Source organism: Ixodes scapularis, unplaced genomic scaffold (assembly GCF_016920785.2).
Source record: "Ixodes scapularis isolate PalLabHiFi unplaced genomic scaffold, ASM1692078v2 PGA_scaffold3__209_contigs__length_174095766, whole genome shotgun sequence".
In the NCBI taxonomy this organism is placed as follows: Eukaryota; Metazoa; Arthropoda; class Arachnida; order Ixodida; family Ixodidae; genus Ixodes; species Ixodes scapularis.
Genome location: NW_024609868.1, coordinates 45,382,347 through 45,404,096, shown reverse-complemented (window position 1 = coordinate 45,404,096; position 21,750 = coordinate 45,382,347). Strand labels below are relative to the sequence as shown.

The following is a 21,750-nucleotide window of genomic DNA, read 5'->3' as shown; positions in this document are numbered from 1 at the left end:
ACGCTCCTTACAGTTTTTCTAAGCATGGAGAGTATATGCATAGACAATAATTCAACTTCCTGCCGTATAACACAAAAAAAAAAAAAATCATCGAATTGCGACTGTCAGATAGGCTTCCACAGATCTGACAGTCGCCTAATCGAATTATCTACGAACGAACTCATAGCGAGTCTCTCTAACATAAGAAGCAAAACGTGCATTATTTAAGCGTGTCGAAGGTAAAAGTAGGCCATTCTGTTAAGCAGGAAGTTCGCCTTACCGTTGCAACTTTTGGAGTGAGCAAATCCGTTTTTCGTGACCTCCTTGACGAACGCCTACATATGTGTCCGTAGGCACAAACATACGGATGCACCACCGGGCTTCGATTCGAACGGCGGTTTCTTCAGAAAGAGCGTTGATGGTTGATGAGTGCGCAACGAGGAAGTAATTCGTTCAGTTTGCTGTACATGAATTCGCGTCGAGCAGAACCACGTTGCTTGTCACTAGAGCAAATGGGTCCCGTGACATACAAAGCCTCCATCATCAATCAGATCCATACAGCCATCGATATTCACGATTGTGTGTGACATGCGGTGGACGTTAAGTTCGTACCTTGTCGTTTTCCTTATTATGATCTTTTTTTTTTTTTTTTTTGCCAACGTTTGGTTTTGTGACGATCAGCAAAAAGTTATTTGATTTTATTCGTTATTCTTTCCGAAACAATGCTATTTTCGCAAATTGTCATGTTTGGAGGACGATTTGTACCCCAGATGCGAACTGGCTAAGTTGAGCTCTGGCAGATCAATGCAATTTAATTTTTGCTATAAAAAAAACAACCCAAGTAACACAATTCTTCGGCCCAAAATATGGTTTCCGTTCGGGAATTTAGTTTCTTAAAAATCCAAAAGAAGACTTGTACAAGGTACAACCAGACATATTTTTTTTGGCCAGATGGGGTAATAGAAGGAAGAGGGGGAGGCAGGTATCTTGACCTTAATTCGCCAAACAGGTGCCAAATTTAGGCTTCACTGCTAGTTCTTTTCTTATACTTGGCATCTTTGGCTTAATTCTAGCGCTATAACAATTATGTCATGAGACAGGGAAAAGAAACAATAGATACGACAAAGAAGATTCCTGCACTAACTGACGCCATATCGCAAAACCTTATTACGCCCAAGTTAGGCCCTTAGGTTTGCCAAGCTTGTGCCAGATTCAGATTCGCTGGTGTGCTACCTTACAAGATGTTAAAAGAGGGCTCTATCCAACGCCTCCTAGAAAGAAAAGCCTAAACGCTAATTTTTTTACGTCACTTATCGGAGGCCACAGCGGGGCACTGAATAAACACGAGTGGTGCGTCAACGTTTGACTGGGACTCAAATTTGCGCTTAGTGGGAACACGAGTTCCTGCCGAATTCTGACGCAGCACTCGTTTCTAAACTGCGGTCAGCACCTGTCGCAAATTGATGATGTGGACAATCTGACAGCAGAACCCTGCTAGCTAGGAGGTGTCGCTCCTTAGCCGCGTGCGGCGCTGTAAGAGGCACAACCGGAAGAGTGTAGATCTTCAAGCTGGTTTATTTGCACGAGCGGTCGTTGGGCAAACCAATGAGTCAAACCGGAACCTAAACCCGAACCGAAAACCGATGAAGAGCGGAATGTTTTGGTAATAGAGAGTTTGGTGTAAATCGTATGCTGCGGAGAGCGGGTGCGTGCTCAACTCATGCATTCAAGTGGCGGCACGAGCTCCCGCTAGCAAAGCGTAGCTCTAGAACACGGTCCTTTAGATTCGTCCATCAAACAAAATTTAAAACAAAGTTGAAAAAAAAAAGAACCGGTAAGCGATATATTACAGCGGTTTGGTACTGACAACTAATTGACAAATAAAATTGAATAAGAAGAACCTCGAAGCGTGGTCTTCAGGCGCCAAATATATTTTACAGCATGTAATGGGTGATTCTCTAAGACTGGAGACAATATTCTTATAGGCTTCTTGTAAAAAAAAACATAACCGAAAAAGGGAGAGGTCTTAATTGGGTCACATTAATGAATAACTTAGTTTCGGCTGGAACGCTGTTCAAATAAAACAGCCTGTAATTGCACCGCTTTGTCCGACGTGTCTAAACTAAAATTGAGTTTAATGTCCGACAAGAATTTCCGGGATTAAGTGCACATGAAAGTCCAGATATATCTACCTGGTATTATATTCTTATGAATGGGTGAAAAGCAAGTCCCCGAAGGGCTGATTGACAACATGACATCTACATTAATTTTATGCATATTTTCGTTCATTTTATTATCCCTCAAAGGTATATGTGAAGTACATTACATCAGAAGGAAGAAGACAAATTTTAACAGCAGGGTAATCTGAAAGGTACGGATGATTAATTAGAAACATGGTTTATACAAATATAAAAAAAAATATAAATCATCAAAAGGGACAAAAGCTCATGGTAACTAAACATGTTAATTATGAGCAGCTTGGAGGTGTGATTTGCAAAGATCTGTGAATTTTATCGTGATTAGTTTTATTTACAATTATTGAGGACCACTATACGCAAGGACCACTTTGTCCTTGCGTATAGTGGCTTAATTTTTAAGTTATGGTCAATCACATGGAAATGTGTGATGGTGGTTGGCAGTAAAGGTCACAAAAAGAGGAGGGGGAAAATAATAGTTTGTGGAAGATGACAATGCGGGAGTAATTAGTTCTTTTAGACAACGGGCACAAGTCGAGAGCAGATTCTAGTGCAGTTATGCTTGCTTTTCGCGAATAATCATGTCATATGAAAGGGTGATATATTTGTTATTACGTCAGGGCCACTTATCTGATATGGACTGTTGCGCTGGTCATGCCGCTGTTTACTTACTGTCGACCTGAATGTTTCATACAACGAAACGAAGATGAGCACATTTGTGATGGCGCTGGGTTCAAATTTAGAGGTTTTACGCACGCCTTTCTAGCCGCCCAATTTATTTGTTCGAATAAGTATACGGCCTGGAGATATGTTCACCCTGAATAGCTATAATTATATAATTTAATCTTAGTGAGGTAAATGCCTGTTAGCTTGACTAAGATAAATGTTTACCAAAATATCAACACATGACCAAAGGACGCTGCAATAATAAATTCCCGTAACTAAATCTCTGTTCAGCAAAAAAGACGTAAGAACCACTAGTTCGGATTCATTCACGAGTAATGGAAAACAAAGCGTTATCCTTTCTCAAGCCAATAACAAACAAAAAGAGTAGATTGTGACGAAAATTAGTCTGGTCTTTTAAATATTTCTCTACAGGTACGCATGAAGCCAATAATAAAAAGATACCTTCCATTTTCATTATTAAAATTATTAAAGAAAGCAATTCATACATTATCGGCTGTGCACGGGGATGGTGTTTTCTTCCGCTAAATCTTACACAAATCTGACATAGGAACGGAGAGAACGAAACGGAAAGCTCCGAAAACGCTGCAGAAAGTCAGAGGAGGCGGGGATGACTTAATTGTCACTCACTCTGCCTGTGCATAAAATAGTAGTTTCTCCCTTTTACTTCGTTTGGGATCCTCACTAAGGCCCGAAAAAAAGTCTCACCAAATATTCGCTTGAAAATTTGAACACAAAAAGAACAGATATGTATTCACGTATTTACAGATATAAAACAGTAAAAACTCGTCTGCATTGGTTCCTCGTTAACAATGTTTGCACGGAACCTAAAGCAGAATAAAAACGCAACCGATTGAATGAACATGACGATAAGCATAACGGCAACCGAACCTTCATTGTTTCCCGTTTGGGTTTCTGGTGCGAACAGAATCTAAAACAGTATTTGAGCAAAGAAGTAATAAGCATTCTTGAGTGTACTTCAATAATCGTCTGATTCCGTTCACGGTAGCTAATGGTTTCTACCAACATTGTCAACTCCTGTTATGGAATCTTATTTAATTTTGGAGAGAAAAAAACAACAACAAAAAAACATAGGAACCGATACATAAACAAATCGCACATTGAGAAAAAAAAAAGACTAAAGTAGGACTGGCCCACAATGGGCGCACGGAACAACGAAAAGCAAAATGAACCCAAGAAACAGAACAAACTAACAAGATGCATCTAGATACACGACTTCGTCAGAAAAACAGAAAGGGTTAAAAACGAAGCAAATCTAGATGGAAACATTGTTCGCCAATTCTTCCTTCACGCCTGCCTGACACACCCACATGTGGCAAGGGCGAACTAAAAATACGCTGGCGCCAAAGCCGTCGACGACGTACCCTCTATCGCCAAGAGAAACGCGGTCAAGGAACCAATGGGACACGGCAGGCAAAGGACTTCAGACGGACTGTCTTCGAACCTACAGTGCCCCTTTCAGTATCCCCATCAGCAGCATAACCATCGGGACTGCTGTCTCGAGGACGTATCGGGAAGGAAAATCTCCAAGCCCTCTCGTGTACCCTCGGTTTCGCCCCAAAGGTTTCTGTGAGAACAATCCAACGTGCAACGAACCACCGTCCACCAACTTCCGTGACGCCCTCAAACACGAAGTACGCTGCCGTTAAGAAGGAGCATTAAAGCGGGCTTCTAGTTTCGAGGTTTGCGATGAAAGTATAAGTGATGGCTGCCACTGATTTTCCACTGAGTTAAAACGCTACAGACAAAAAAATGTATACAAATTATAGCCGCGGTCTGGCTTCAATATCAAGACGGGCCTCTTTCGAGTGACGGTAGACAGACTTAGCTATTTAATGATACATTCCTGTTGCGGGTATGTAACTTTATATCTAGGTAAAGCAAAGCGTTACTGTAGACAGGTTCTGCCTCACGCGACAAGGGTGGCCGATTGGCAGTTGGCGCACGCGAAGACGGAATCACGGCCGCGTGTATGTGCGTGCTCGGTGTCGGGCGTCAATTGTGGGCGACCGGTTCCTTTTGCTTTGGACATTTTTGTACGGAGAGAGGTTAGCGAGCTTCTATTTTACCTGACGCCTTATTTTGTCGTTCTATGGTCGCCGACAATTTAAGAATCGCAGGGTGCATGTGGTGCCGAGTTTCGTAAATCTCATTATCGCTCCGCGGCCTATCATATTGCGACATCACTAGACAAGAAGCATCGAAGAACCAATCACGAATGAAGAAGCGTCATTATAATAATAGGCCCCGCCCCGCGTTTCTTAGGCTGTTGGTGATTACGGTGTTCTGCGTTTTTCTAGATGAGACAGAAAATGGATATTTTAAACGGTATTTATAAAGTACGTCGTTCGAGAAAAAAAGTTTTTACGTGTTACATTATTTTTTAGGACAGAAATGGGCTCTTGAAAAAAACAACGTAAAAGAAAAAAAAAAGCTTTTTTTTTTTTTATTGCGACGTTGGTTAGTTGCGGAGAGCGACAGTGATTATATCCCGTTGTTGCGCCTATACTTCAACGTGGCTGAAACAAACGGGCCACAATATTCCTCTCGAAGAGGGCTATGGGGCGTCATTAACAGGTGGCCATTACTCTTCTCGTACACATATTGATGTTTATATATAGCACCGCGCGGGTGACCTCCCGCAGCCCGCATGAACGACGCTGAAATCTACGCCGTTTTCAAATGGACTTCCCCTGCGGTTCGTCTCATCAACCGGGGTGAACGAGGCATTGAAATAACCGCTCTCTGAATGGGGTTATGAACTCGAAACATCGCGCGCACCCAAGAGGAAGCGCGGAGCCGGGAGAACAAAGAAGCAGATGAGACCAAGATTCATCGGGGAGCGATAACTGCGGTTACTTTACCGCGGCCTACTTTTCTTTTAATGCGGGCTCTTAATGGATTTGAGGAGCTCCAATGAAGGTTGAGGTTAATGAGACAGCCGCGGTGTGACTGACCTTCGTTGTGGTCTGCTATACGCTTCGACAGGCCTTGCTGGCGCTTCTTTCACGAGGTGGAGATGTGCGCGATAGCTGTTTCTGGGAGGGAGGCACCTCAAGTCACCGAGACTATACAGAAATATTAGAGAAGTCTAATTGAATAAGTGTTATGAACCATAAGTAGCGAAGAAGGACGAACAAAGATAAGAGCACTTGGATGAAACTAACGGTCCCTTCCATGTGTTATTCTCTTTGTCCGTTGTTGGCGCAAGTTATTGTTCATAATCACCGAGACTCGGCTCGATGTCGTTCTTCAGGGCTCTAGCTGTGCATGTGTGTCGCACACGCGACCGATGTCCAGGAAAAGGCAGCTAGAGGGTGCTAGAGGCGGCGCTTCTTCTACATTCTTAACCTGTCATCGATTATAGCACCATATAATACTAGAGGATATCTGTGAACTTTAAGATCGCCCTAAAATTAACAAGATAATTTAAAAAACGATGCAATCGGCTATTAAGCACTGCAGTCTTAACAAGCAGCAGACACAAGTACTTATCTGCTCCCCGCTTGACGCTTCAGGTTTCACTCCTACGAAAAGAGAAGCACCGCTATGCAAGAAGGCATCTACAGGCTATTATTAAGGTATTCGGAACGCACACGAAAAAGTCGATGCCCGATCTAAATGCGATGCTTATATGCGGAAGCAACGTCGTACACGAGATAATTGCGCCTATAGTGCGATCGCGGAGAACGATACGGCTATACCCCTGCCATCGTTGTTGTCTCCTGTACTTAGCAGTCCGAGCGCACGACTGAGTCCTCGCAGGGGCTAACGGCTCCGACGATGGGGAAACGAAAGCGGCGCATATCGCTTGGGACTCGGACGGGGAAGGACTTGGCGTGCGTCCTGCCGAGGAAAAAAGAACGCGCGCGCAACGGAATTAGGGGAGCGTGAAGCCCCCGGAGCCATTCTTTGCTTCCTCTCTTCCTTCCTTCCTTCCTGCGTTTTTTACGCGCTTTTTTTCTTTCGATAATTTCAGTGCAGCCAGCCATTGAGCCAGCACGTTGCAGAGATGTGCCGCAGCGAGCAGAGCATTTCGTTTTAAAGAATAGGGGTTATTAAAGGTGTTTGTTCAAGAATGCTAGAGAATAAATGGAGAGCAATAAAAGATCACGAGACGTCCATATTTTGTTGCATTTTCTTTATTCTTGTAACATTACCAGCATGAGGAAATGCGGACCAACTGACCATGCGAATACAAGGAAGTGAATGACAAACGCTGCTGGAAACGCGCCCCATTTTTTTTTTTTTTTATCGATAATTTTAGAAAATTGCGGATAACATTGAAATTAGATAACGTATAGTTCCGAAACTTTGGACTCTGGTCCAGACCACAAGCTCTATTTTGGGGCAGATACTGAGCGTTCGGCAATGCGGAGATTATTTTTGCGGCAAGGAAAACATGGTTATCTCCTTCTTTTTTTTTTTTTTTTTTCCCCGAACACCCGGTATATTGTTCAAGTACACGTATTTTACTATCACGCTGCCTCGTGATGCTTGGTTTTGTTTTCTTTAGCAGCCCGTTCATGACGTTCCCGGGAAAAAGAAGATAGAAGCACTAAAACAAAAGAACGACGTTGCTTGTTAGCAAAACGTTTATATTTTATGTAGCAATCTATCGGTGAAATTTAAAGGGGTCATGAAACGCTTTTCCGACTTTTTCCTGTTTAGCTTTTCTCCTCAACTCAAATCGCTCATTCTACCAAACAGTTCAAGAAGGCGAAAAGAGCGGAGTTCCCTCTTGCTCGGAATCTCGTTTCCATACCCGGACAGAGCCATTGTCCCCCTAGAAGATTAGCCCGTCACTCAAAATTCGGACAAAAGTTGCTTTTCCCACCCTGTTCACCCTGAAGCTGACATGCTGTCGAAGCTACGTGCTCCTTGGGCCAGCCACACTTTTGCCACGTGATCACGCTCTCTCGCGAATACCCACGCGCAGAGAATGAGGTCAGGTGATGAAAGGGAGGCGGCTGATTGGTCCAGCAAGCACGTAGCTTTCACCAGGGGTGGAGGGAATAAGGGAGGCCCGGTATCGTGTGACGTGCGTTTGGACCCGGTGACGCGCTTTGGGAACCGCGGATGTATCGCAGTGAAGAGGCAGAGAGCTTACGAAGGGGAGGAGGTGCGAAATAGTCCGCTGTGTTTTCAGATTTCCGCACTGAAAGTCAGGCTCTTGACTTTCTACCTTTTTTCTTTTGGCCCACTGAACGATGTGCTATTAGTAAAATCCCGATCTAAAGTGATTTATACCAGCCCAAAATTCGTTTCATGGGCCTTTTAAATGATATCTAGCGGACATTGTAATAAGGTGACGCACCTCTGACTTCCTGTATATGGCGCAGCATGAATGAAGTGAGGGGAAAAAAAAAAAAGAAAGCTCTCTCTTAAAAGCTAAAGGGATCGGGAATTCCGCATTCATTCCCAAGGCGTCCCTAACATTTATGAAGTGATGAAAGAGGACCGCGTCAGTCGCTTTTTAAGACAGAGGCTTTACTTGTCCCATTGCGCGTTGTGCCCGAAAGATGGCCATAAAAATACGTCATAAACCACGCGCCACTCTATCGTAAGCTCAAGGACGACGTCGTCCTTGGCTTCGGCCTTGAGGTCGTCCTAGACGTCATCCTTTAGGCGTCGTTCTCGACGTCGTTCAAGACGTCGTCCTGGAGGCCATCGTAGAACATCATCCTAGGCATCGTCCCTTCGGCGTCGTTCTCGACGTCGTTCTAGACGTCGTCCTGGCGGCCATCCTAGACGTCATCCTAGGCATCGTCCTTTCGGCGTCGTTCTCGACGACGTCCTAGACGTCGTCCTTGAGGTCGTCCAAGAGGTCGTCGTAGAAGTCGTCCTAGTTGTCGTAGATGCCGTCCTTGAAGTCGCCCGAGAGGTCGTCCTCGGTGTCGTCCTAGACGCCGTCCTTGACGTCGTTCTAGAGGTCATCCTAGACGCCGTACTTAGCGTCGATCTCTAAGACGTCGTCCTCGACGCCGTCTCATACGTCGTCGCAAACTTTAATGCGTTGAAACATTACTCGGAGACATTTCTCCCGAGGGTCTATAATGCTTTTGCCTTCCTACACGTACGCAGTCTTGAGAACCTCCTGTAATTTGTGTAATAACTTAATTATAAAAAGAGCAAGATTTCGTAAGAAAGGAACAATAGTTCAGAAATACTAATCACAATCTTTCCGGTATACGCGCAAAAATCACAGCTCTGTGAATCCGCTTAAAGGGGCGGTGCAACGATATTTAATTGGAATGTTTTTCACTTTACACGAGCTTACTGGCCCCAGTGGAACTCAAGGATACTCGCACCAACGCCAGTGGCCAGGAAGCTCGTTTGTTGCGGTGTAATTTTAAGGACAAAAGACAGCGTTTTTATTCAATCTCTCCTTCGCAAAACTTGATGACGTAGCTGGAGGGTCGCAGTACCACCCAGTGACAATATTTGAATGCGGCTCATAGATTAGAACTGAGCATTTGTGGGCACTCGATTTTGGCTCGTGATAATTAATAGCTCGGGAAGCCTTCAGTTAGTGGCCCATGTCCAATCGCTGTAATGACGACAATAGCCGAACCCTAAAAATGTCTGGAACTCAGCGCGTGTGCTGTGTCTTGCCTACCCCAGTGCGTGGCAATGATCAACATCACGTGGCAGCCAGTGTTGCCAGATTGGGCTTTATGTAGCCAAATTGGGCAACATTTTTTTCTAGTTGGCGTCAAAATTTTGCTTTTGGCTCTGTGGCTATTTTTGGGCTATATCTAAGGGTGCGGCGAACTCTTGTCGGACCTCAGGTTCGACGTCGAACTTTGAGGTTCGACTAGTTAATTTTCGAACTTCTAGTCAGTTTCGAAAAAAAAAATTGTTTCTCTTTTGGCTAGTCGAAAGGAGAGAGAGGAAGGAGAATGACTTCAAACTTCGGGGTTTTCACAATGCGCAGAGAAGCAGTGCTAGCAGAGTTCAAGCGGTCTCCCCACAGCGCAGTGAAGCAAATCAAACAAACAAATTGCACTGTTTTTACAGGTACGGTAGCGCGTCTTCTACCCGGACGTAGACTGAACTCTCCAGACGCAGCTTTGGTGCCCATTGCGAAAATTCTTAGGCATCGCCAACTTTAAGAAAAGAAACACAATCAAAATATCGTGAACCGGAACGGGGGACGCTCATATTCTACACAAAGAAAAATAGACGGGTGGGTTATTGGTGAGAACCTTATATATAGGGGGTGCTGGTTTGAAACTCCCAGTTCTGACTGTTCTGCTTCTGCATTCTGTTTTTTTTTTTACTGTATGATTAAATCTCCCGGGCTTCACAATACAGCTGTCCATGTATGTTTTCTATTTCTGAAAACCTACGAAGGATGGGTAATTGTTTCACAAATTTTCATCCTTCTGGAGCTTTTTTTTATATATCAGCGGACAGCTGTAGCTTTTTTGTATAAAAGTGCCGCATCTGAGGGTTGAAAACAAGAATTTAACGTGTTGTTTTTTGCGCGTATGAAATATTGTCAATAAAAGGCTTAAAAATTGTTGTTTTTAGTCTTGGCTATTTTGGGCTATATTTATTTTATGGCTTTGGCTATATTTGGGCTATACCTCCCAGCCGTTTGGCGGTTTTTTGGTGGGACCATCTGGCAACACTGGTGGCAGCTTGTTTTGACTGCGAACGCTACTCGTTTTCTTAAATTGTTTCTGCGAATTCGATTGCGTGTGGTGAAAAACGACCGGGTGCTTTACAGGTCATTAACGCCAGAGATCCGTTCTGAGCGGTATTTGCGCAAATAAAAAAATCCGTGCATCGCCCCTTCAATTTTGGTTAAATGGCAAAAACCCTTCTTTTAAAGGGTACGACATTTAAGAAGCAACATTTTAAAGATTGATTAAACTCATTGTACTTACAAGCTAAAAATAATATTGGTTGAGCCAAAATAATCCTTTATTATTTTTTTTTAAAGTGTTTACAATTACAAAAACAAAAACGAAAGCAAGGCTAATAAAGTTGGGCACCGTACCCAAGACGACAGAATTAGTTTTAATCAATATATGTCTAAATTAAATACTACTCGGCCTAATGATAAAGCTTCAGAAGATCATTTGTGTAGACAACTACGACTTTCATCATACTAATAAGCCTGAGAGTACTGACACCATTAATTTCCATCATTATTTTTGGGACGTTCAGCTAACATCAAGTTCAGTTCATGCATTGAGACCGTGCGCACTCTTTTCTGTGACCTTTCAATCCGTACGCGCAGTCGCTTGAACCAGAACCGGTATTCGCGCTACTCGTCATCATTATTACTCACTGGGTGTCATTTTTCCTGCGCAGTGTTGGACGCCACAGGACGACCGGCGGCAGGCACGCTGGAAGGCACATTGTCCGACTTTGGAAATTACGACGAGTGTCTCAAGATCCGGCTGATGGACGACTACAGCGGCGAAGAGACCTTCCGTGGCAAGTACTGCACTCTCAAGTTTGCAGCGCCCATGCCTCCGAAGCCAGAGCGACTAAACTACCATCAGAACCTTTTCAACACCACGTTGGACGAAGGAGGGGTGAGGAAACTTCTATACATGTGGTAGAAGACTACAAAGTCACCGACAACTTCAGAACCGCAGGGCTTGTTCCGAACATCTTATGGCTCGGCAGCCAAGGAGATTCATCCATAAGCCGAAACAAACGCCGAGGGGCGAATCATAAAGGCAGAAGCGTGAACATCAGAATCCACATTCTGCGTTTCTTAACGTGTCTGTCACTATATAGATGTGCAGGTATACGATAATTGGGGCCTTTACGCGAAGCTTGCTGCTTTTAAACTTTTGTCTTTAAACTGAACTTTCAAGTTTCATTCAGCGAACATAAAACTTAAACAAAAACGCCTTGCGCTGTCACGAAATATGACGAGTGACTTGACAATCCATCTCCTACTCATGTGTGAGATTCTAATTGCTGCGAGGAAGTCACTGTTCAATATGAGGGAACGGTAAGCCATTAAACAAATCAAGCCCTGTAACGAAAACTATAGTCATAAAAGACAGGAGTCCAATGACTTTCTTATGTTTTTCATATAGAATTTATGGAAAGCGGTAGTTTTATTAAGATTAAAGTACATGTGAAGCACCACACTCTTTTGTATCTCTAAAATTTTTCTGACATCTGACATTTGCGATCAATATGCCGCTTCATTATTTTCATCGTTTTTAATTACTAAAGGTATAAATATCAAATATGATTAAAACAAAATACTAGCGGTTGTACCGCACTGGCTAAATTTCTCATCTACAGCTGAACACCAGACGAGAAGACCATTGGGGCTGACTAGCTTTCGGCTGTGTAAACGTATACACACAAGTATTGATAGACACCCGACGTTGTGTTGTAATTTCATTCCGCCGCTGAAGTGGCGGAATGAAATCATTCCTAGGAAAGCATAAACGTAGTTTTGTTGAACAGGTTTGTATGTGTTCCGTTTTGAAACCGGGCTTATGGCAGTAGGCTTCATTTCATTGAATGTTAGGTAGCCTAGCAGGCCTGCTTATTATGCATCAGTAAGCTGCACTGATATGCAAGGTCGAATGGATATGTGTATTGCGAATATCGTTTAAACTAAAAATGATGCCTCTTCAATGTCTGCACATATTGAATTAGCGAGTGGAGTTCTTACTTTAAAGGGTCACTGATATGGTATTTATACTCGCCGTAGTTTTCTTTTTTAATGATTTATAAGAGCCTAACTACCCAGAACACAATTCGCTGCTCGAAATTTGTTTTCTTTCCGAGCTAAAACAGCCGGTCGAGAATTGGCTGGTTTCAGTCGCGTTCAAACTGCGTGTACCAAATATACTAGAGTGAAGCTGTATATGACTAACTGGTGGGGGATTTCCATGTCCGTCGACAGAACAGTAATCGACAAAAACAATCGCGCGCGCCTTATTTCTTATTATGTGGTTTCGACACTTGTTCCAATAAGGAAACCACAATACAAGTATCAAAACCACATGACAGTTGATAAGCACGTAGCGCTTCCCGCGTGCGTTTCGCGGTAAAGATTGCGGTTTCATAAACTGCCGTGGGAACGGCAGCTTACTAAGTCTTTCATATATAAAAATGTTTTGGTGCAATGCATTTACTTTTCTTTCGTCAATCATTTGGTATAGAGCTTTTTGCTGTTCACAAACATAAACTGCCGCTTGCGTCTCAAGCAAGTTCCGGTACCAGCGTCTTTGCAAGCCTGTTGAGCTGGCTTATGTCACCAGTGCACGAAAGCATAAATGCTACACGGACAACGCAGTTGGGAGATTTAACAAGGGCCTTCGGCTGTACAATATTAAATTTCAGAGGAGGCAAGTTGGGTTGCAAGAATGCTTGAAATATTTTAACAGATATCGCACACCGTCTTTCTTTCGGCGTTCACCAGGATAATTCGTGGTTGAACGGTTCATCTACATTTCAAGCAGCGGCGTTAAGGTGGCCTTTGTTCATTCTTTTTATAAACCGGAAGTTCTCTGTGACGTCAAAGACTGGAGCACTACCTGATGGCGTTTGCCATAGAAGGGCCTATAGAGCAGTGGGCAATCGTTGCAGGTGATTCCACAGCTTCGCTGTCCAACTAGCTTCACGGCGTGGATTTGAGCCTTAATTTTCCAAGTCGTGGGACAACTAAGGCTCACATTCAATATTTCCACGAATGACAAATGATAAGGCGGCGAATAGCTGAAGAAACTAAACGTTTAATGGGGCGAACTCGTGCCCAATACAAGATAGAAGAAGGTTAGCGTTGAAGGTGTCGATGCCGGCGAAACAGCAGGATCGAGCGCTGGGGCAAGACTGACTCCGGCTCTCCACGCGGAGCTCCTTATGTATACGCGTGGGCTTCTGGAACGGTCATTGTAGAAGGTTCGGCGCGCAGAATATTCTAACCTGGAACAAGCAACATGGTTCGCGAATTTACCAGAACGGGACATCCACACAAAACAGCGAGAAGGTGTATCCACGGCCAGGCATCGAACCTCGGCTCTCTGCGTGGGAGCCAAGCGCGATAAACGTTCGGCCACGGGGGCGCTGCATACTGTGCCAATATTAAAAATAGAAAAATAATATGAAACCCATTTTTGTGGCTTCCAAGAAACTGAAAAAACGTTAATATACAAAAAGAAAAATGTTGCACAGATCTCAGGAAGTTTATGTACACGTCATTCTCGATGTGGCGACGTACTGCGGGCTGGAAGACACGATGGCGCCGCTTGACGGACCAGCATTTGGACGGACCTGGGCCAGCTACTTCGGAACCGTCGTTCGTGGTGCCGGCCAACAGGTCTTCAAGCGAAGAACATCGAGCGGAAGGAATATAAGTGCGAAACAATCGCACGACAAATGGTGGTTGTCTGCTTCACACTAGAAAAAAAGCAAAGAGAAAAAGAAAAAGAAAACAAAACACGAGGTCGTGTGTAGTTGCGTGATTTCCGGCCATGTGCTTCTGTGTTCGCGTTTCCGCTTCGGTTTCAAGCAATGGAGATTTTTTTTTTTTTTTTTTGCTTTTTAAATATATGCGTAACTCAGCAGCAACATAAATATTGGGTAGTCTCCTGACGCTATTTTAAATTGCCTGGCAAAACTAATAATAATAAAGCTTTTTTTTCGGGGGGGTGGGGGGGGGGGTGGTATTTTAATATTTTAAGCCTGCGGTCAATCTCATAATGACACACTCTAAAAAAAGCCTGTGCGTCTACTTTCCCGCAGAATACTTGGAGAGCCAATCACCACAACTTACGGAGGCAGCTCAGCGAATGACGATGCCGAAACATATGTTTAGACAAAAAAAACGCAGTCTGAGTTGTGACATTAAGAAACGCAAAACGTCACGCTTGCATTGCTTAATGTCACAACTCAGACTGCGTTTTTTTCGTCTAAACATATATATCGGCATCGTCATCCCTAGAGCTGCCTCCGCAAGTTGCGGTGATTAACCCTCCAAGTGTTGTGTAAAAAAAAAAAAAAAAAAAAAGAAAAACGCACTTTTTTTTATTTTAAGAGTTATATTTTCTAACGACCTCATTGTTTCTTGCTGACCCCACAGCTGCTAGAGGACATGGCAAGAGGGGCACCCTACTTCTACCACCTGTCCCCTAAACTTGGAATTTGCATTCCTTCACCTTGTACAGGCGGAGATATTGAATCACTTATAAATACAGGTAAGCAAACAGCGTCTTGCAAATGGATTATCGTCCGCTAGTGAGCAGGTCATTAAAATTGTTCTAAAACTACACATCTTTTAGAATTTTCACGTGTTTGTAGAAAAAGTACCATAGATATTTTACACCATAAAACAAACCTGAAAAGAGGGCTTCTACGTCCAGAGTACGTGATGTTAATTTAAAGAGTATTTGAGCAGTACGTTATACTTCATGTTTAAAATGTTTGCTAACATTTAAAAATAAATTTTTGTATTTTTCTACAGCCCGTTGCTTTAAGAAAACAGACCTTAGGGTGGGTAAATTAGTTTTAAAAAATTTAATATGCTTGGAAATCCCACCAAGTAAATAAATCAAGAATAGTAAAAGTCAAGAAACATTTCCTAGTTTTACAATACGCTAAATTGTCGGAATCATTTGACGTCTTACGAGTTGGTACTCACGTTGTTCTAGCGATAACAAAATAAACAATTTGGCACAATTCTGAATAAATAATTTTTCTATATATTAGAGACCGATTCTTATCTATTATTTTTTCGCCAAACACATTTTACATTAATTATTTTATGTTTAGTTTAAATTTTGGTATAGAATATTGTTTTGAGAGTCTCGTAAAAATATTGCACCAGTGAAATATTTTCCTTGCAGTCCTTAAACCATTAAGCTGGAACGTCACCGCCATCAACTGCGACGTAGATGGGCCAATAACCATCAAGAAAAACCAACTAGCCATCATGTAAGTTGACTTTTTAAACTTTCCTTGTGGATAACTTTGTAAGCAATATAGGCTAATTAAAGATCCATGGAGCTTCACAAACTAATAAGGGGTATGCGTATGCTTTCTTACAGCGTTGTCATAGGCGTTATTGTATTTCTCTGCCTTTTGGGTACCTTGATGACTGCATGCCGCCGGATGTGCTCAGAGGACAGCAGCAACCTTAGACCTAGTGAGTAAATTCCAGACCACTTAAAGATAAAATTGGAAGCATTTTGTGGCACTACTGTCTTTCTTAATATATTTAAAGTTTATACTTTTCAAGAGGATATAAATAAAGCTAGAAACTATAACGGTTTACATCCTTTGTTTTTAATTTGCACGTGTAACATGCTCATAATGATGACACTCTTCACCAGATTTATTCTTCGAAATCATGAAATGCTTCTCACTCTACGACAACACCGTGAAGCTCTTCAACACCAAATCGACTCAGGGGACTTTGGGTGTCCTTCATGGCGTCAAATTCCTCAGTATGTGCTGGGTCATCCTGTGCCATAGTTACATCTTCCTTAATCCTGAACGAGTTGGTATGTTTATCCTTCTTTCTTTCTTTATCCTTCTTTTTCCATATCTGCTTAATGTACAATGGAAATAAGATCACCTAACGTATCTGAGTGGTGATTGTAAAGCGGTTTGTATTATATCGTGAGCTGTTTTTTTTTTATTTTCTTAACTGTAACAGAAAATTTGAATATAGAGTACTACCTGAATTGGAGCACTTGTCAGAAAATAACTTTGCTTTGGTTAGGCTTTAAATCTTGAAGCACGAACCTGTGCTTTTAGCCTACACTTAACCAAAATAGCTCGACCATCTAAAACCATAGACTATCAACCCGTTGTGCGGATAAACGAAGACTAATACAGTAACGGAGGAGCGAAGGCAATGTTCAAGGAAAGGGATATCCCCCTAAACCTCAAATTGACTAAGCTGATCTGATAAATGCTGCGTGCAACTACTGAAGGCAAACGCTTTTTTAGCTTTCTTTGAAAGCTTTTTTTGACAATATTACTTCTAGGGCTGATCACACAGTACTTTACACTAGAAGAGCTTAGTAAATGAGCAGAGTTACCGCTAACCCCATTCATACCATCTGATTTTTGCAATGATCATGGAACAGACTGGCGTTTTGGTGATTCTAGTTCTTTACAGGACGATTATGATTGCAGTCAATACTTTTTATGTTTACGTGAAAATGATCCTACTCGAAACATTACCATGCTTTAAAGAGGTTGCTTCTGTATTGCAGTTATTTTACATTTAGGGTGAGCATGTAGTATCAAAGGATGGTGGGCCTCACATAACGCCGAGTTTCAAAATCGAGCTTTTGGTGAGGCCAGCATTTAAAAATCTTCTGTATAAGCATGTATTTTAGGTATATATAGCATAAGATGTTGTGGCAGTTGCGGATCTTTTAAAAAGGAGATGATTAGACATAACATTAAACTTCTCTTTCAGTGTCTCTCGAAAATATTCATGAGGATCCATTCACTTATTCGTTTCAAATCATGATGAATGGATGGCTTGCCGTTGACACCTTCTTCATGCTGGGGTAACTCACATTTTTGTTAACGAAATATATATATATATATATATATATATATATATATATATATATATATATATATATATATATATATATATATATATATATATATATATAGACAAAGTATCTTTACAACAAATATATTGATCACGAAGCTCAGGTACTAGTCCTTATAAGAATTTTCTAAATGCCTTGTTTATTCTTATCAATGCAAACATAACTTGGATGAAATCTATACACGCTGATCATTTCTGTTTAATGATTACTGCATAAGTATATGTTTAGCAGAAGAAATATTTTATTGTATGGAAGAGTCAAGAATTGGCAAGTTTATATAAAAATATTTAATGTGGAACAAATTTTATGATCTTAGTATGCTTTTTATGACCTCTTTCGCGCTTGCCATTATCACTTGATTTCATCTGCAGTGCTTTTAATTTTCAGTGGCATCACTCTGGCATATTCAACGCTGCGCCACATGGCGGATAACAAGGGTCGACTCAACATCTTAATATATTTCTTCCACCGAATATTCAGGTTGTAAAATGTTTGTTTCCTCCTTTTTCACAATTGTGTCCCATGCCTAGCAAAGCATGAGCTCTCGAGCATTTCTTTAGTAGCAAAGGAAGACTGACACGCCTTATTTGGGTAGTCAAGAGTCTCACGGTTGCCAATAATAGGTCCTTGGGGTGGACCGCATGTGGTATCAGCTGTTAATTTTGGTTTGGGTTAGTGGAAACAAGGCTCTGGCAGAGGGAGCAAAAAAATTAAAACCACAAAGTAAAAAAAAAAAAGGTCTATGCGCTCGTGTTTTTTTCCAGTCTTTTTTGTAGGGTATTTTTAGTCGCAATGCTGACGTGTCCACGTAACTGAAATTCATGATCTCTCCCTAAATAAGTGATTATATTCTGAGACTGCGGTATCTTCATTTATTTATTTTCGGAGAGCAGCTGGTGCTATTAACGCCTCAATTTACTTTATCTTGCGGTGTAACGGTGTGCCACTTTTAACAGCAGGTGTTCATGGCAACTTTTAGTTGTCACTAATTCCCAAGTCACTTTCAATTGATGTCACTTGAAAATACTTGTACAGCTGGTAGGTCAATCTACCCCACGATATGGCGTAATGTTGTGACACGGCAGTGATAATATAATCTCTAACATGAATTACGCGGTAGTGATTCCAGGAACGCAGACTCATTTAGATATCAACCGACGGCTGTGAAAACGGAACCTATATACGCTTTGGATCTAGAGGGAGGCTTTCGCTTCACATGGTCCAATGCATGAGAAAAAACCATACACTGGTTGTAGACTGACAAGTGTTGCAATTCACTATTGATAATCAGAGTTTCGTACTATTGTCACTCTGTGTCTTCCAAGTCCAGGACTTCCACTTTATTTCGGGTGGACATCATGACGAGAAAGAACGGTCGAGGGTGCACTTGCCGTCGATGATTACTTCTTGGGTGCGTCGCTGAATGTGAACATAGACACTGCTGCACACCTCCAGGATCGTTCCTCCTCTGGGTTTCACCGTCGCCTTGATCATCTTGCTCCCCCTGTTCGGGCGGGGTCCCGTCTGGCATGAGATCGTCGACGTCCAGGCCAACAAGTGCGAGCAGAACTGGTGGCAGACGATGCTCTTTTTCGCCAACTTTGTCACCACCTATGATTCCATCGTAAGGAGACACGTTTATATCAAGAAAAAAAAAAAAGATTTGCAGCGAAAGACGCTTCTATGTGGAGCCCAAGTTCGTCTGCTTCTTTAGCAAGAGTTGCGGTGACGTCAGAACGCCGAGCTATGATTGGCTCCGATTGGAAGGATAGCTGGTAGACCTCAAGGTAGCTAACAATAAGGTCTACCCACTATCTTTCAATCAGAGCTAATCAGAGCTCGGCGTCTTTCTGACGTCAATACCGTCCCTGCCGAAGAAGCAGACGAACTTGCGCTCCGCTTAGTCACTGACAGATTTTAAAAAAGCAGGGCGTGGCGACGTTCGAGCATCTAATTATCGCTCCGCAGCCAATAATATTGCGGCATTATACTGATAAGAGCGCCACAGTACCAATCACGGAGCGAGAAGCGCGTAATTATAATAATAAGTCACGCCCTGCGTTGCTTAATCTGTAAAAGGGACCTTCGTACACTTCTTTTCCTCGGTTCGTCAACGCATCTGATAAATGTGCGTGTTTCGCAATTCAATGTCGGTATATAGTGTCTACGAAAAAAATCTGGACCGTGTTTTTTCTCACCTGTAGAATGAACTTCGCGTCGCAAAATTTTCAGTATCCGCCCGAAGGTAGCGTTAGCGGTTGGGATCAGATGCAAAATCTTTCATTACTTGAATATGTCTGATTCAATTGTTATAAAAACAATTTGTGGAAAGCTTCACCGCGATAATTTGGCTCGGTCCGGTGACAGACGTTATGCATTTCCATGCATTCGTGAGCACCTTTTGCAGCGTGTTGTCTCATTGAACACTTTTAAAATCGCATACAAGTTTTTAATTAGTTAGCGGTAGGCCGTTAAACCTTGCCATTTTATTCCAACCACAAGTGCTACATGGGTCCGGAGACTGTGGTGTGGGCAATGTGTAGTTTATTTTTGCGTTGCAAAGATGCGGTTCAGACTTCTCCCAAGAGCCATGTAGTATTATATAGACCATAAGCGAAAAGTGTGGAGATACTCATGTGTGCCTTTATTATTCAAATTCAGAAGCCACTGGCGTGTATGTAGTATAAAATAAACGAACAATATAGTTTATAGGATGCTTGTAGAGTGTTGACTTCGGTTTAATTACCCATATCTAGTAGGTGACGTGAGTCTCTATGAGGCACGCGTTTTTTGGCCAATTTCTTACTAGAGCTGGCTTTATGCCAGCTTCAAACATTTGTGACATACCATCGTTGATGCTCGATTCCAAGAAGGAAAAAAAAAAGTAAATCACCAGACGCTGCGGTAAAGCGAGTCAATCAGATTCGCCGTTTTAAACACGTATTGAGAGAGCCGCGGTATGATGGGCACTTTGACTAAATTCCGTTGGCTCGCGTAACAGCTCATAGATCGTTTCCGTAATAGGGCGTGTGACGTTTTACACTGTCGGTACTGAAGTAAACATGTTCTTTACCTAGAAGGGAAGCATGGAGCTGCCATAATTGGAACCGGGTTAAGGCATAAGTTGTTTTAAAATAACACTGTAAAATGTTTTTATTGCAAGTGCTTGGAGACTACATGGTACCTGCAGTGTGACATGCAGTTTTACATCCTTGCCTTGGCCATAATTCTTCCTATGTACAAGTAAGTGATAACAAAAAATGCCGAATTTTTATTTGTCTCACTTGACGTGAAGCACTTCCCGTCTATCTGCTCACTGAAGTCCATATCGGATTATTTTCGATGGGAGCTGTATTTGCTAAAAGTGCAACTCCCTATAACCTCTGCACGATTTATCTCATACTTAAAAAAGTAAAGATGTGATATATTTCAACCGAAGCAGAAATAGGTGTACTCTTGGAGCAAATAAAAAGTGTGCCGAAATATTATCCTTTAGGGTGGGTGAGCAAGGAAATTGCAGCGTCTGAAGAAACTACTTGTAAACAGACGAATTGTATAGTTGAATATAATGTAAATATCTTGACGTCACGCTTATAGTATACTTTTCTAAATTTGTCTTGGAATTATTTTATAATATATACGTGGGTTTCCAATCGTAATGTTTAATGAAGATTCTTGTAAATTTCCCAGAAATGAGATGCACAATGACGACAGAATATTATTTCTGAACTCGAGCAGCTTGAATTTTTGAAGGCTGCGTCATAATATTGGGAGTTTTTCTCAAATTTTCTCACCCGAAAAGGAAGTTTGTTCAGAAGAAACAAATATTTAATAAGCGTTGGAGATTGATAAAAAAGGTGAATATGTAATTCAGTCATTCATTTTCATACGATTTAATGTATTGTAAACATCGTGATTTATTTAGAAGAAAATTGTAACTGTTTCACTTACATACTTTTTCTTTCTTCCCAGACACCCGATCCTGGGAAGCCTCATCAACCTTATGTTCCTTGTTGTGTCGTTCATAATTACCGCGGTTATCATAGTCTACTACAACTTCCCTGCCATCATGATCTTCTTACATCCCGACGTTGAGTAAGTAGACGGTGGTGTATTTCAGTTATATTAGATGAGCTCTGAGTCAATTTACAATAATTTCTAGAAAAAAACTGTTTACAAAAATATGTATTTGCCCTCTTGGCTAAGCGTGCAAACACATAAAAAAGTGTGCCTATCGGAACTGTTATACTACTTAGGATATGTTGAGACTAAGTATTTTCTATTAACTGAACTTTTGTGAGCAA

The 21,750-nt window shown here is 42.0% G+C and overlaps 1 protein-coding gene across 1 annotated transcript in view; it reads left to right on the top strand.

Moving 5' to 3' along the window:
* Positions 1 to 21,750, top strand: part of LOC120841359 (nose resistant to fluoxetine protein 6-like) — a 92,142-nt gene that overhangs the window by 62,881 nt on the left and 7,511 nt on the right. Inside the window, exons 2-11 of the mRNA XM_040212237.1 lie at positions 11,205 to 11,431; positions 14,953 to 15,067; positions 15,716 to 15,803; positions 15,917 to 16,014; positions 16,202 to 16,372; positions 17,302 to 17,395; positions 17,834 to 17,926; positions 18,902 to 19,070; positions 20,610 to 20,689; positions 21,419 to 21,541. Of these exons, the coding sequence (XP_040068171.1) occupies positions 11,205 to 11,431; positions 14,953 to 15,067; positions 15,716 to 15,803; positions 15,917 to 16,014; positions 16,202 to 16,372; positions 17,302 to 17,395; positions 17,834 to 17,926; positions 18,902 to 19,070; positions 20,610 to 20,689; positions 21,419 to 21,541 (1,258 nt within the window). The remainder of the gene's footprint in view (positions 1 to 11,204; positions 11,432 to 14,952; positions 15,068 to 15,715; positions 15,804 to 15,916; positions 16,015 to 16,201; positions 16,373 to 17,301; positions 17,396 to 17,833; positions 17,927 to 18,901; positions 19,071 to 20,609; positions 20,690 to 21,418; positions 21,542 to 21,750) is intronic.